The sequence below is a fragment of the Papio anubis genome, chromosome 15 (genome assembly GCF_008728515.1).
Source record: "Papio anubis isolate 15944 chromosome 15, Panubis1.0, whole genome shotgun sequence".
NCBI classification, from domain to species: Eukaryota; Metazoa; Chordata; class Mammalia; order Primates; family Cercopithecidae; genus Papio; species Papio anubis.
The window spans coordinates 79047677-79063105 of record NC_044990.1 but is presented as its reverse complement, the minus strand read 5'-3'; the positions used below and the strand labels follow the sequence as shown (position 1 = coordinate 79063105).

At 44.5% G+C, this 15429-nt stretch overlaps 2 protein-coding genes across 9 annotated transcripts in view; one reads left to right on the top strand and one right to left on the bottom strand.

Moving 5' to 3' along the window:
• TMTC4 (transmembrane O-mannosyltransferase targeting cadherins 4) overlaps window positions 1–15429 on the top strand; it is a 70467-nt gene that overhangs the window by 33051 nt on the left and 21987 nt on the right. For all 8 annotated transcript variants that reach the window (XM_009192177.4, XM_031655649.1, XM_017951393.3 and 5 more), the window contains 5 exons: window positions 3633–3725; window positions 3953–4117; window positions 4924–5126; window positions 6458–6629; window positions 7030–7161. In XM_009192177.4, coding sequence (XP_009190441.3) covers window positions 3633–3725; window positions 3953–4117; window positions 4924–5126; window positions 6458–6629; window positions 7030–7161 — 765 coding nt within the window. The remainder of the gene's footprint in view (window positions 1–3632; window positions 3726–3952; window positions 4118–4923; window positions 5127–6457; window positions 6630–7029; window positions 7162–15429) is intronic.
• LOC103879435 (40S ribosomal protein S26-like) lies at window positions 7178–7636 on the bottom strand. The gene has a single exon (XM_009192176.3). It carries the CDS (start codon window positions 7615–7617, stop codon window positions 7270–7272), a length of 348 nt encoding a protein of 115 aa, XP_009190440.2. The 5' UTR covers window positions 7618–7636; the 3' UTR covers window positions 7178–7269.

Sequence of the window (15429 nt, the reverse complement as noted above, 5' to 3'; positions counted from 1 at the left end):
ATCTCTACTAAAAATACGAAATTAGCCAGGTGCAGTGGTGCATGCATATAATCCCAGCTACGCAGGAGGCTGAGGCAGGAGAATCGCTTGAACCTGGGAGGCGGAGGTTGCGGTGAGCCGAGATCGTGCCATTGCACTCCAGCTTGGACAACAACAGCGAAACTATGTGTCCAAAAAAAAAAAAAAAGTAAGAGATGAAGGAACAAGAGTTTTGCAGCCACTCAAAGCCTCACGTGCACACACATTCTGTCTCTCTTCTCATCATTCCCCCACCGCCAGCGGTTACCTATGGTTATAGTTAACCATTACCCAAGTGCAACTTCAAGCAACGCTGGAACCAAAATGTTCCATGGTCACAAATGTTTGACCTGAAATTAAAAGATTACTAACTAGTATTTAAAGGAGAATCTGTAATGCTGCTAATGTTTCTAGTGGGACTTTGTTCTCAGAAGACTCTTTTTATGCCAGATGTGCCCAGTAATCACGTGTTTTAACTTCGAGCCTTGAAGTCTCTCTCTGTGTAATATGGTGCATACACTGTATTCTCTTGGGGTACGTTGTTTTCCTGGAGAGAACCTGTACCTCGGCTTCCACCGGCAGCGTCGAGCGGGTCGGGGAGAGAGCTCTCTGAAGCGGAAAGACATCTACCTTTTCAGTCTGATCTGAGTAGAAGCTAGGATTAAAGACCCAGCAAAGGAGAGGTGTTGAAATCCATTTTTCTTTTTCTCCATTCTAACCAGTTTGCTGCTTTACATTATTAGAAGAAAATATAGAAATTAAGGTTGTGAACAGAGGTAGAAAAATGGAAAGATGTGGAATTTTTTCTCCTTTTTTTTTTTTTTTTTTTTTTTTTTTTTTTTGAGACAGTCTCGCTCTGTCACCCTGGCTGGAGGGCAGTGGCACGATTATGGCTCACTGCAGCCTCAACGATCCTCCCACCTCAGCCTCCCAAGTAGCTGGTACTGTAGGTGCGTGCCACCACCCCGGCTAATTTTCTAAAATTTTTTTGTGGAGATGGGGTCTCCCTGTGTTGGCCAGACTGGTCTCAAACTCCTAGCCTTGGGATTACAGGCATGAGCCATCGCGCCTGGCCGAGTCGTGGGATTAGAATGATCATATAGAAATAGCTTGGAAAGGAAAGAACAATTAAAGCCGTTTGGGGCTTGATACAAGTCAAGGCAAAAATCAGTGGTTGTATTAGGTTGTATCTATTAAGATTAAGCTAGCAAGGAGATGGTATAGGGAGAATTACCGTGGAAAGATACTTGAATTTCATGAGTTAATTTTCTTTAAATTTGCTCTAAAACAGTGTTTCTCAACCTTGGCACTATTAATGTTTTACAGCAGACAATTCTTTCTCGTGGGGGCTGTTCTGGGCTTTGTGGGATGTTTAGCAGCGTCCCTGGCCTCTACCTACTGGGTGCCAGTGGAACCTCTCAGTTGTGACAACCTAAAATGTCTCCAGACAGTGCCAGACACCCCCTGGGGGGCACAACCCTCCCTGAGAACCACTGGTTTTAGAACCTTTCCCTAATATGAAGTGTGGTTTGAGGACCAGAAGCATCAGCAATATCTGGGAGCGTGTTGGGAATTCAGGATCCCAGGCCCCACCCCCTCCGCAGGCCTGCTGAGTAAGAATTTCCTTCCACAAGGTCCTCAGGAGGCTCCTCTGTGCAGTATTTTATTTTATTTTATTTTTTATTTTTATTTTTATTTTTATTTGAGACAGGGTTCTCTCTTGTCGCTCTCGCTGGAGTGCAGTGATGCAATCTCAGCTCACTGCAACCTCCGCCTCCCAGGTTCAAGCCATTCTCCTGCCTCAGCCTCCCGAGTAGCTGGGATTACAGGCATGTGCCACCACGCCCGACTAATTTTTGTATTTTTAGTGGAGACGGGGTTTTACCATGTTGGCCAGGCTGGTCTCAAACTCCTGACCTCAGGTGATCCACCCGCCTCAGCCTCCCGAAGTGCTGGGATTACAGGCGTGAGCCACTGCACCTGGCCTCCTCTGTGCCATTTTTCAGGAGCAGGAGAGAATTCGGTTGAATTTACATGAATAAAGATACAGTGGAAGGTAGCTATTCTCAAAATTGGATTAAAATGGGGCCATTTTGATGAAGCATTTAAGAGGGAAGGGGGCAGTCTTGTGTTTGGCTCAGGCCTGTTCACCACATGACTCTGCCATCCCTTGGTAAGTGTCCTGCAGCTCACAGGAAGACTGTGAGAAGACAGTGGCTGCTACGCAGGGAGCATCTGCCTTCTAGAAAGTGGTTTTCAACCAGGCGGAAACCGTCTTCTGTGGCCCACTAAGATCATGTCTCACATGGGTGAATAAAATCAGGATTCTTTGAACTGATTAACCCAGCACTGGCCCATGTATCGGATAATTAGTGGCTCCCAGCATTTCCGGGAGAGGGTTAAGTAGGGATGTCATCCTTGCTCTGAAAACCACAAATTACCACTGACTTCTGATGATGTGTGATCTCCTTTGCTGCAAAGAAGAGCATATTAAAGAGACCCAAGTCATTTAGGGGCAGCTCTGACTATATCCACTGAGCATGTGCAGACCACGTTATCCAGATTGAGCAGGGAGTTCTGTCGATGACGTTGCCTGCAGCAGTGACATTTGTAGAAAGTCCATTGCAGGAGAGAGAATAGAATCCAAGGCCCATCTCTCCTTTCGCCTGTAACTACAGGTTTAATTTTACCAGCTAGAAATTAACTATCATGGTACAATTGGAAACTGTTAACATAGGTGGACAGCTAATTGAAGTTGTTGTTCCCTTCATGGGTCATGGGCAGAGCTGTAAATTAATAGAGGTGGCCATCCTCCACACCACGGCCCCACCTGGCAAAGGCCTGCTCTCATCAATGTGTGGTTTCCAAAGTCACCTTGGGCATCTCCATTCCAGCCAGCTGGAAGGGGAAACCATGTGGGAATGTGTGCCCAAGTTTTACAACCAAACCTCCAAAATGGTACACGTCACTTCTCCCACATTCCATAAGGCTAGAACTCAGCCCTGCGACCTAGCTTAACTGCAGGGGAGGCTGGGAGATGTCATCTAGCTGTAACCCAGGGAGAAAACTACCAGACAACTAGATTTCTGCACAAGAGATCTCCAGAGCTCCATCAGAGATTATCATGTATGTTCATCCCATTTATAAAGATGCCGAAGTCCACTGGCACTTAAGGTTCACTTACGTGGCTGGGTTTTTGAGGTTGATGGCTGCCTTTATCTTCCAGTATGATTACTGCCCAGGAGAAGAGTCTGTTGCATGAACTAAAGGACTGTTTTATGGTGACCAAAAGAAGTGGGGGGGAGGGATCTCTTGAGGGCTTTTTCTAGGAATCCCAAATTTCTAGTTATCCTGAATCTTGTAGAACTCCTACACGTAGACTGTGAAATCATTACTATCAGGGACTTAGTAAATAATAAATATGATCTATTACCTTGAGCTAATTTCATAGAAATGGAGGAGGGCTGTTTTGTGTTTTTTTAGAGAGCTGCAGAGGTCTTCCGTGATTCTCTGTGTGTTCCTTGTCTAGATGGAGTAATGAAATTGTGAAGTCTAATTGCTGCCTAACAGAGCCACACTCTCCTGTGGCTGATTGTCTTGCTTTGCTTTCTTAGGGTTTGAATGCAGTATTTGACATCTTGGTGATAGGCAAATTCAATGTTCTGGAAATTGTCCAGAAGGTACTGCATAAGGACAAGTCATTAGAGGTGAGTCTGCACTTTTATCTCCAGCCCAGACATGGAAAATGTCAAGTACCAGCTGATTTAAAATGCCATTTTCAAATATTCCTTGTGATTCTGAATTCTACAATAACCAACCTTTTAAAGCACGGTGTTGAAGTAGTTCAGGCAGAATTGCTGCACATCTGTACCTGGCTCAGCCACACTTTTATTTGAAAATCAGCCACCTCTGGGGCTTTGCGGTGTCCTTGCAGAGTCTCGGCATGCTCAGGAACGGGGGCCTCCTCTTCAGAATGACCCTGCTCACCTCCGGAGGGGCTGGGATGCTCTATGTGCGCTGGAGGATCATGGGCACGGGCCCGCCGGCCTTCACCGAGGTGGACAACCCGGCGTCCTTTGCTGATGGCATGCTGGTGAGGGTGAGTTCTGAGCCTGCCACTCCCTGGACTGTTTTCTTCCCCCACCAGATTCCCAGATCCCTCACCCCTCCTCCTCGTCTCACTCCCCTCCATGCCAACAGACTCCCCAATACACGGGCCACCTCCATGTTTGTTTGCGATCACTGAAGATGTTCTGGGATGAAAGCAGGTCTTCCTGAGGGGCTTGAAAGGGCGTGCGGAAGCTCTTTGCATTTCTGTTCTAACGAGGAGTAAAGAGGGTGGTTCCTTCTCACATAAGGGTCCTTGCCAGTCCCGTGAAAGGGCTCCCTAACCCTGCGGCTGGGTTAAGACTAAATATATAACCTTGTTGGTATCTTTAGAAGACTAGTGGTATAAGACTATTCTTTTAGATTTGCCTTTTTTTTAAAGGCAGGAGTATCAAGCCACAAATTCTTAGCTGTGCATTTCATAGAGACCAAAATCAAGAGAATAGCCATCGAACCCTGTTATGTTATTGGGTGCATAGGTGACCCTGGGGCCTCAGATTTCAGAAGTCATGGGCTTCAGGCAGCAAAGAGATCATAGCTTGGCCAGAAATATAATGAATGTATTGCATAGTCTGGTGGCTTTGCCATATTTTTACATACCAAAACCTGAATGCATTTAACACATTACAGACTACAGCCTGTATTACAACTTGTAATACAAGTTGGCAACATTTTAGTTGATACAACTGCTTTCATTGAACAGAAGCATATGAGTGCCTCAAAAGTGAAGTTAGTGCATATATATATGTTTTTTAAGTTCAGTATCAAATAAATGTTTGTTTTCCTTTTGACCGACAGGCCGTAAACTACAATTACTACTATTCATTGAATGCCTGGCTGCTGCTGTGTCCCTGGTGGCTGTGTTTTGATTGGTCAATGGGCTGCATCCCCCTCATTAAGTCCGTCAGTGACTGGAGGGTAATTGCACTTGCAGCACTCTGGTTCTGCCTAATTGGCCTAATATGCCAAGCCCTGTGCTCTGAAGACGGCCACAAGAGAAGGTAAGAGGCAGCACTGAATCTTAAGTTCCACGCTGGTTGAGTCAGAAGCGTTTTGTGAAATCCTGCGCTGATCATTTTAACGATTTTGTGGAAGTCACATCTAAGGACATTTGTTTCAAATGCATATTTATGGCTAGGATGAGTTCCACCATTCGGAATCCATGGCTGGCTTCCGCGGGTGGGGAGCGAGGCTGGAAGAGGGGCTACGGATGACTGCTTCATCCCTCCCTCCCCCTTTCCCCAGGAAGTAGCATTTTGCGATCCTTTTCGCCATAGGTGGTAAAGAGTAATTTACGGTCAGAACAGAGAGTGTAATTGATGTGTGTTGTGCCCATTATTGCACAATTCTTCCTTAAAACACCCCAGTGAACGCTGCCGTGATTCCTTCTGTTGTTGCTGGGGACAAAACAAGCCACTGCCCCAAAGAGACTGTTCTTTCTTGATGGGAAAAAAAAAAAAGTTATTGAGAAAATAATTGGGGAAAACAAATGTGTTTCATGAAAAAGAAAACTGTTTAAGGTGATTTCTTTTAAGCCTAAGTGTTTATGGAATTAGTAATTTCTCAAAATAAATTAAGTTTTACGTTTACCTGTGTCTTAAATCGGTTGGTAATTCTAAAGAGCCACAAACTTTCGTCCCCGTTCCGTTATCCACAGGAAATGGGATTTTTAAAGAAATACTGTAGCCACAGGGCCCAGGAAGGAGGCACCAAAATGGACCTAGAGTCTTAATTCATCCTCTTGCATCATAGGGGACATTGGGAATGATCAAGTGGTTCTAGAAGTGTTTCAGTGCTCAGCTTCGTATCTCCCTGACTGAAATTTATGGTGACATAGCAACCAAACAATGGTATTTGTTTATTTCAGATTTCATAAACTTTAAACTGCTTCAATGTTATTATTCTCATTACATTTTGGAGGAAAATTTTTCCCCCATGAAAACTGATTGGGACAGTTTTTGAATTAATTGAGACCTACAGTGTCCACTGAACTGTTCAGTACCTAAACGGGTTGAGGCATAGTAAGGAGTAGAGGAATTAGTAAGGCCTCAGAAATGTGGTCATTCTAACTTTCTCCACACGAATTGTCTAGCTTTTAAGTTTTACCCTTAGACTCTCTGTGAAGTGCCTGAGGAATATTTTTATGCCTTATCCACATGCTGCCACATGCTAAACTCTCTCTACCGATGATATCCTTTGGCTGAAACAATATCTTTTCTCTGTTGATGCCATGGAAAAGAAAAGGTCTTTAGCATTAATTTAATGTGGAGTAGGACGTTTTTCTTGAGAAGTCTGGAAATAGCCATTTATTTAAATACTTTTCATCATCCAGGATCCTTACTCTGGGCCTGGGATTTCTCGTTATCCCATTTCTCCCCGCGAGTAACCTGTTCTTCCGAGTGGGATTCGTGGTCGCGGAGCGAGTCCTCTACCTCCCCAGCGTTGGGTACTGTGTGCTGCTGACTTTTGGATTTGGAGCCCTGAGCAAACATACCAAGAAAAAGGTATCAGCCGCCGGGCGCGGTGGCTCACGCCTGTAATCCCAGTACTTTGGGAGGCCAAGGCGGTGGATCACGAGATCAGGAGATCGAGACCATCCTGGCCAACATGGGGAAACCCCGTCTCTACTAGAAATACAAAAAATTAGCCGGGCGTGGTGGGGGGCGCCTGTAGCCCCACCTACTCCGGAGGCTGAGGCAGGAGAATGGCGTGAACCCGGGAGGCGGAGCTTGCAATGAGCCGAGATCGCGCCACTGCACTCCAGCCTGGGCGACAGAGCGAGACTCCGTCTAAAAAAAAAAAAAAAAAAAAAAAAAAAGTATCAACTGAGAATGCTGCTGATTGATGGACAAAACGACCGGACGCATCTCACCGGTGACATTTACCGTGTCTCTCTGTTCTAAGAAACTGATTGCTGCTGTCGTGCTGGGGATCTTACTCATCAACATGCTGAGATGCGTGGTGCGCAGCGGCCAGTGGCGGAGTGAGGAACAGCTTTTCAGAAGCGCTCTGTCTGTGTGTCCCCTCAATGCCAAGGTACCTAGCTGCCACATTTCTTTTTTTTTTTTTTTTTTTTTTAAGTACAATTTCCATTTTATTTTTCTCCAGAGAATAGCCTGTCTCAGTCTTTAAGGACTCAGCTCCTTACATGGGCTTTGGTGGGGGACGTGGGGCAGCACCCGCAGGTCTAAATCGGGGAGGGGGTGTTCGGTCCTTGCGGGCTTCACGAGATCGATTCCTGACTACTTTGCTGTGAATTGCACAACTCACACAGTAATGCAGCTTCACATACAGCTTGGGAAGCACATAGGCATCAAAGACGCTCGCTTCAGAAATGTCCCTGACCGCTGCGGCCTCCACTATGTTTTGAATGACGAATTTCTTAATGGCCTTGTCCTTGGGCACGCATCGGGCACGGTTAGTGCAGCGAATAGGCTGCACATGGCCGCGGCCCTTTTTGGCACGACCGTTGTTCTTTCTTTTCTTTGTCATTTTGGACGTACGGACCGAAGAGCGCTGCCACATTTCTTTTAAAGAGACCTTCCTAGGATATCTGTTAAGTTCTTGGGCTGAATAAGAACATTTCCTGACATACAGTATTTAATGTAAGACATGACCGAATACTTGGGTTTTTCTTTGTTGTGTGTGTGTTTTTTTAATGATTTTGATAAGATTCATTAAAATTCCACTCAGCCAAAATTGAAAAGAAATCATTTAAAAGCAGACAATATCAATGAAATAGATGACTCTAATGAGGTGTTACTCATCTTCCAGATGATCTACTCACCCTTTGAAGAAGCTTCAGGGGAGGTGACATTACGTATTCAGACTGAGGGTGGCCACGGCACAGATTCTGACGTCTAGAGCACACTTTTCAAAAGCCACTCTCTAGTGATAGCATTAACTAGCCTCCTTCAAGCTATAATTTAAAGGGGTAGTAATACCTACAAATTGGCAATAATTTGGTTCAGGAAGTTTAAATTATGCTATGTGCTGCACAATAGTACACATTTTTGTCACCTTTGGGTCCCCTGCTTGTGATTTTTTGGGGGTCAGATTAGGTAAACATAAATGTACATACAGTCATGTGCCATGTAACAATGTTTCAGTCAGTAGACTGCATATAGCGTATATATGACCATGGTCCCATAAAATTATACCTTTTTTTTTTTTTTTGAAACTGGGTCTTACTCTGTCACTCAGGCTGAAGTCCAGTGGTGTGATCTCGGCTCACTGCAGCCTCCACCTCCCGGTTTCAAGGTATTCTCCTGCCTCAGCCTCCTGAGTAGCTAGATTACAGGTGCCTGCTACCACACCCAGCTAATTTTTGTATTTTTAGTAGAGACAGGGTTTCACCATGTTGGCCGAGCTGGTCTTGAACTCCTGACCTCAAGTGATCCACCCACTTCAGCCTCCCAGATGCTGCGTGAGCCACTGCCCCTGACCAATATTTCTACTGCCTCTTTTCTATGTTTAGATACACAAATCCTTACCACTGTGTTACCACTGCCTCCAGCACTCAGTACAGTCACACGCTACACAGGTTTCTGGCCTAGGAGCAGCAGGCTAGACCGCACATAGCCTAGATGTATAGTAGGGTGTACCATCTAGGGTTGTGTAAGTACACTCTATGATGTTCAAACAATGACAGAATCACCTGACAATGCATTTCGCAGAATGTATCCTTGTTGTCATTAAGTAATGCGTGACTGTGCTCTAAAATTGGCAATGTTTTTGGTTGAAGCAATCTGGTAGGAATTTTTTCACTTGTATTCTTGATGAATCCAAGCTCTTCACTTGACTAGCTGGTGCCCCTTTGGGCAAAACTACACTTTTTAAAACTTTCCATGCACTTTTCTATCAGAATTGGATAATACCCATCTGCTGGGTTTGTTGTTAGGGCTGAATGAACTAAAATGCCCTCACACGGTGGCCAGCACATAGTAGGTGCTCAGAAAGTGTTAGCTTTTTTTTTTTTTCCTCTGAGACGGAGTCTCGTTCTGTCACCCAGGCTGGAGTACAGTGGTGTGATCTCAGCTCACTGCAGCCTCTGCCCCGGGTTCAAGCGATTCTCCTGCCTCAGCCTCCTGAGTAGCTGAGATTACAGGCGTGCGCCACAATGCCTGGCTAATTTTTGTATTTTTAGTAGAGACAGGGTTTCACTATGTTAGCCAGGCTGGTCTCGAACTCCTGACCTCGTGATTCGCCCAGCCTCGGCCTCCCAAAGTGCTGGGATTATAGGCATGAGCCACCGCGCCCAGCCAAGTGTTAGCTTTTGTAGGCTCATTTCAGTTTGGGTTTGCATTATGTTGAGTAGAATGCTATTTGCTCAAAATGGGGGCCAAGGGAGTTAGGTTAGAAGAATTTCCTGTTAGTATAGATTATTATCATTAAATAATGATTCAGTCTGTCTTAGGTCCTCAGAATAACAGGTGCCTAGATTGCTTAAATGCAGTCCTTCTGGGTGGAGACGGGGCACTCTCTGGATCTGTTTCATGTGTATGTTCCATATTTAAGGGAAAGAATGATTTCAGACAAAATTATGTAAACAAAACTAATGAATAGTTGACATCTTCTTATGAACCTTAAGTAAAGAATAATATATAAGAGATACTGGCTACTTATCTTTTTCTTAAATTAAAACCTCTCGTTCATATTTTACAGTTAAGAGACTTAGATAAAATAATGAATTACTTTCAGCTTTTATCTTTAGTTTGATTTGCTGATTTATCAATTTATTTTATGCTACCAAAAATAAATTGCCTGTGATTTAATTTCATAAACATTAATAGATCTGCTTTATTTTTCCTTTACTGTTTGAATCATAGTAATTGCCCCTTCTATTTGTGGAGTTCCTCATCACAAGGAGTTCAGATTTCTTTACAAAGGCTCTATAATTCATCTCTATTATCCTGTCACTCAGCTTTTTAGAGAGAGAAGGTATTATTTTCTCTGTTTTCCCAGATGAGAGAAACTGAGGCATAGCAAGATTAAACTGACATTATCTAGGTTAGTAATGTAGGTGGCTCGAGAGATACTTGGTGTGCATGTGCCCAGGTGCCTCTAGTAAATAAGGGGGATGGAACACAGGTGATGTCTGAACCCAAAAATCTGCCCAGGAAGTGATTTCATATGTGACAGGCTAGAAAACACAGGGTGTGCACTTGTGGGCATGCACATAAGTATTAGGAGAAAGAGGGTAAGAGTGAGAGAGAGAGAGGGAGAGAATGTGGTTTCCTCTTCTTAATTTAAGGAATACATATAAGACCTCATCTTCAAAATGGAACCAGTGGTAATAGTCGTTTCTCAAGAACATTTTTCAATGATACTATTCAATATAAGCAGGATCGAGATTTTTAGGGGTTTCTTTTTAAATTGAAGTGTCATAAAATTATCTTTACTTCTTTTTTTTTTTTTTTTTTTTTTTGAAAAAATCTAAGTTAATTTTAGGAAAGAAATCTCAGGAAGACACTGGTTTCCTTCAGTCCCATTATGATAGATGACATATATTCTATACTGGTTTCATTTGCTATCTATTAAATATAAAGTAAGAAACTGGCAACTGGCTCTAGTTTAGGGCCAGATGTATGAGTTAAGACTCATCTTTTTTGAGAGATTGCAATGTCAGTGTAGGTAGTGCGGGTGCCTGGTCTGCATGTAAATTACCCACGGTGCCTTGCATATGGTAGACACTCAATGTTAGTTATTGAATTGAGCCAAATGGAAATTGAATTCACTGAGACTACTATGGATGAGATACCAAGTATACTTATAATCATTTTTATAGTTTTTAAGGCTTAAAAGTATGTCATACTATCAACTCTGTGATACAATTCTGTAATAAATTCTTTTAACAATGAAACAGATCATATGCCACAATGAGGTATTTTCTTAAGGAGTAAGTGACCCAGGATGCTATAGGATTTTTATGCTTTCAAAACATTTTAAGTTTAACATTAGATGTTGCCAGAATATTTATAACAAATCAGCCCTGGTATTAAAGGTGCCTTTCATAACCAATACTCTTACTTTCTTGCATTTACATGTCACTGGGTTGTAATGGTTGTTTCATCTTCAGCTTCTCCTGTGCTAGTTCATTGCCTCAGCGTGTGCATCACAAATGCTAGGGGAAAGTTGAAGATTCAATAAGCTTTTCCAATCATTTGTATTTCAGGGAAACAAAAGTCACTCTCTAAACACTATTTTAAGTGACCTGGTTGTGAGATTTTTGTACTGTTTTGTTTTGTTTTGCAATCTAGGCAGCTATTTTTTATTCAAAGAATTCCCTCTACGTAACCCATAGGATAAAGCTGGCCTCTGGGTAAACCTGTTTACCAGTTCTTAAGGATGGCCTGCCTTCTAAGGCTGTATCAGATTTTTAACTAGTTCCTGTTCCAGAGTCCCACATCCTTCTCCCTTGATCTTCTGGTCTCTGGCATTCTGAGTGTCTAACAGAACACTGTCTATACTGCAGAGGGCGGTTGAACTCTTTGTCTGGGCTTTTTATTGAGAAAACAGAATTTGCCTGGAACAAAGGGAAACAGCAGGAGCTTGGGGCGGAAGAGGCGGGCGTTGTGTTGATGTCTGAGTAGAAGCTATATTTGTATTCTGAAGACCACAAAGACATCACTGGCAGATTGGATTATCTGACCCTAGGTTCTTTTGTGCATAGGAGAGGAGGTAAAGTCATATGTCCAAGCTGGGTTGGGGAAAGCTCAAATTCTAATCATTTAGAGCACTTTTCTCAACACACACTTCACCGATAGCATTAACTGAGCCTCCTGCAAAATACAGTTTAAGGACAAAAATGCCTATGAATGGACAATAATTTGATGCAGAAAGTTTAAATTCTACTGTGTAGTGCACAGTAGTACACACATTTTTATCACCTGCGATTTCTCTGCTTGTGAGTCCTTTCATCAGAGTGGTTAAACATAAATCTACATGCTTTTAAATTGGCCGTTAAGAAAACCTGTTAATATGCACTGCTGCATACTCTTCCAGAAATCTAAGTATGTTTGAGGAATTGCTGTAACTGTAGGTTAAGATAGATAAGGCAGGATGTGGTTGTGTTTTCAGGGGTCATTTGGAAGTAGTGTTCTGACATAATGTTACTTGAATGTGTTTAAACCATTTCTGTATTTCGAGATTTTGTTAGTCTTCTCAGGCTGCTATAAACACACACACACACACAGACACAGAGACACAGAGATTGGGTGGCTTAGACCACAGTTTATTTTCTCACAGTTGTAAATGATGGAATTGGCAGATCAAGGTGTCAGCAAGGTTGGTTTCTTGTGAGGCCTCTCTCCTTGGCTTGCAGACAGTGCCTTCCCCCTGTGTCCTCACGTGATTTGTCTTCTGTGCACACACATCTCTGGTGTCTGTGTTCATATTTCCTCTTCCCGTAAGGACGCCATTCAGACTGGATTGGGGTCATATGGATGGAGGCCCAACCATATGACCTCATTTGACCTTACTTACCTCTTTAAAGACCCTACCTCCAAATACATTTTCTTTTCTTTTTTTTTTTTTTGAGATGGAGTCTCGCTGTGTCGCCCAGGCTGGAGTGCAGTGGCCGGATCTCCGCTCACTGCAAGCTCCGCCTCCCAGGTTTACGCCATTCTCCTGCCTCAGCCTCCCGAGTAGCTGGGACTACAGGCGCCCGCCACCTCGCCCGGCTAGTTTTTTGTATTTTTTTAGTAGAGAGGGGGTTTCACCGTGTTAGCCAGGATGGTCTTGATCTGACCTTGTGATCCGCCCGTCTCGGCCTCCCAAAGTGCTGGGATTACAGGCTTGAGCCACCGCGCTCGGCCAAATACATTTTCATTCTGGGGTGCTGAGGGTTTAATGTGAACTTTGGGGGACAATACCATATAAAAAGAAATGTGATTTTACTTAGGAAAAAGGCCAGTGGTATGAATGAATGGATCTAGAAAGTGCCTCGAGCAGTCACCCTCATCGTCCCCCAGCACTGTAATCAATGTATATTATCTAGTGGGAAGAAACACAGGCTTCGGAGCCTGGTTCCAGTCCAACTTCACAGCCCTAGATGAGATGCTGAACGGCCCCGAAGCAGTTTACCAACTCAGAAGAGAGGGTCACAGCAGCCACGGCCTTGAGCCACCGTGAGGAGAGACTGCGATCACACAGCACGCAACACCACACCCGGCTGGTGGGTGCCACTCGAGGCGTGCCAGCTACACACCATCTTACCATTCACCGTGACTGTTGTTAGCAGCACCCACACTTCATGCTTCTGATTGAGTTTCTTTAGCATCACCTCCTCTGGGCTTGCTACTCCCTTTGTATTGTAAAGTCCCAAAAGGAGCTTTTGGTCATCAACAAATACTTTTTATTTTTATTTTTATTTTGTGTGTATGTGTGTGTGAGACAGAGTCTTACTCTGTCACCCTGGCTGAAGTGCAGTGGCTTGCTCTCGCCTCACTGCAACCTCCATCTCCTGGGTTCAAGCAATTCTCCTGTCTCACCCTCCTGAGTAGCTGAGATAATAGGCGTGCACCACCACGCCCAGCTAATTTTTGTATTTTTAGTAGAGATGGGGTTTCACCATGTTGGACGTGCTGGTCTCGAACTCCTGACCTCAGGTGATCCACCCACCTTGCCTCCTAGAGTACTAGGATTACAGGCATGAGCCACTGCGCCCAGCCAACACATTCTTTTTATTGTAGTCTTCTTGAGCTTGTGTAGTCTTGCTGCCCTGGGCTTAGTTCAGGTCCCTACTTTTTTCTTTTGTCAATTATTCTAAGCCCACATATAGTTGAGAAACTACCAGACATTGGCTTCCCTGATGCCCTCATTCCAAGGTGACCTGAGAATTCCTAGTAAATTGGCAGCTGGGAGCCCCGTTCCATCCAGCCTACTTCACCCCCTCTTCAATCATTGAAAATCCTTTCCTCATTCTCTCTCTTTTTTTTTAATGGAGGTAAAATTCCTATAACATGAAATTATCCATGTTAGTACCTCAAAAAATTAAAAACAGAATTCTGTTATCCAACAATTCCATTTCCAGGCAAATACCCGAAAGGACTGAAAGCAGAGACTCAGAGAGGTATTTGTGCACCCATGTTCACAACAGCTTTATTCACAACAGCTAAAAAGTAGAGGCCTCCCAGGGTGTCCATCCAGGGACAAATGGACAAACAGAATGTGGTGTACTCATGCAAGAGAATATTATTCAGCCACAAAAGGAAGGAAATTCTGGCACAAGTGACACAAATGGACAAATCTTGTACAATTCCACTTACATGAGGTACATGGGAGTCAAATGCGTAGAGATGGAAAATGAACGGAGGTTGCCAGGGTTCGGTGGAGGGGAGAATGGGTACAGAGTTTCAGATTTGCAAAATGAAAAGAACTTTGGAGATGGATGGTGACCGTGGACTTCCACGTCGGCCTATCCTGTCCCCCTAAACAAGCCTGATCGCCCATCACGTCTCTTAAAAGCCATCACACACATTCTGTCCTGAATGTTGGGAACCTACCATTTGTTCTTGACACACTTCCCTCTCTCCTATCAGTTGGTCACCAGTTTCTATGCTTTTTGTTTCCTCACTGTTCTTCAAACCCCTCCACAGATTCACCAGCACCCTAGTTCAGTATGCTGACCTCTCTCCTAGGACTGCAGCCACAGCCTCCCCAGAGGCCCTGACATCTGCTTCTCCCCCACTCACATCCCTTTCCCACCACGGGATTTGTTTCCTATGGACATAAACCTGATGACGACCTCTGCCACCCCCGCCCCGGCCTCCTGCTCTGGGTGGAATTGTGCCTCCCAAAAGCTACGCTCCAATCCTAACCCCTGGGACCTGGGAGTATAGTCTTTTTTGGGAATAGGGTTGTTGCAGATGTAATTAAGATGTCAGTTAAGATGAGGTCATCCAGGAGGATGGTGGGCCCTTATGTGACTGGTGTCCTTTGAAGACAGGGAGACAGACAAGAGGTGAGATGGTCATGAAGACAGAGGCAGAGGTGGGAGCGAGGCATCTGCAAGCCAGAGATTACGGGCAAGCACCATGAGACAGGAGAAAGGCAGGGAGCAGTCGCTCTCTCTGCCTGTGATGGGACCGGCCCTGCCAACACCGTGATCTCAGCCTCCGGGACTGTGAGAGAAGTGTGTTGTGTTAAGCCCCTCAGTGTGTGGTGCTTTATTGCTGCAGCCCTGGGGCACTCACACACTTACAGACCCCGCCCCGCCCCAGCCTCGTGGCTCTGAGGACAACAACTGATCCAAGCCTGCCCTTGCCCAGGGTTCCCTGCGAGCACAGCTGCTCCTCCTGGGCT

Bases quoted from the DNA above. Each gene is read 5' to 3' on its own strand.
- LOC103879435 (XM_009192176.3), bottom strand. From the start codon at position 7,617: ATGACAAAGAAAAGAAAGAACAACGGTCGTGCCAAAAAGGGCCGCGGC.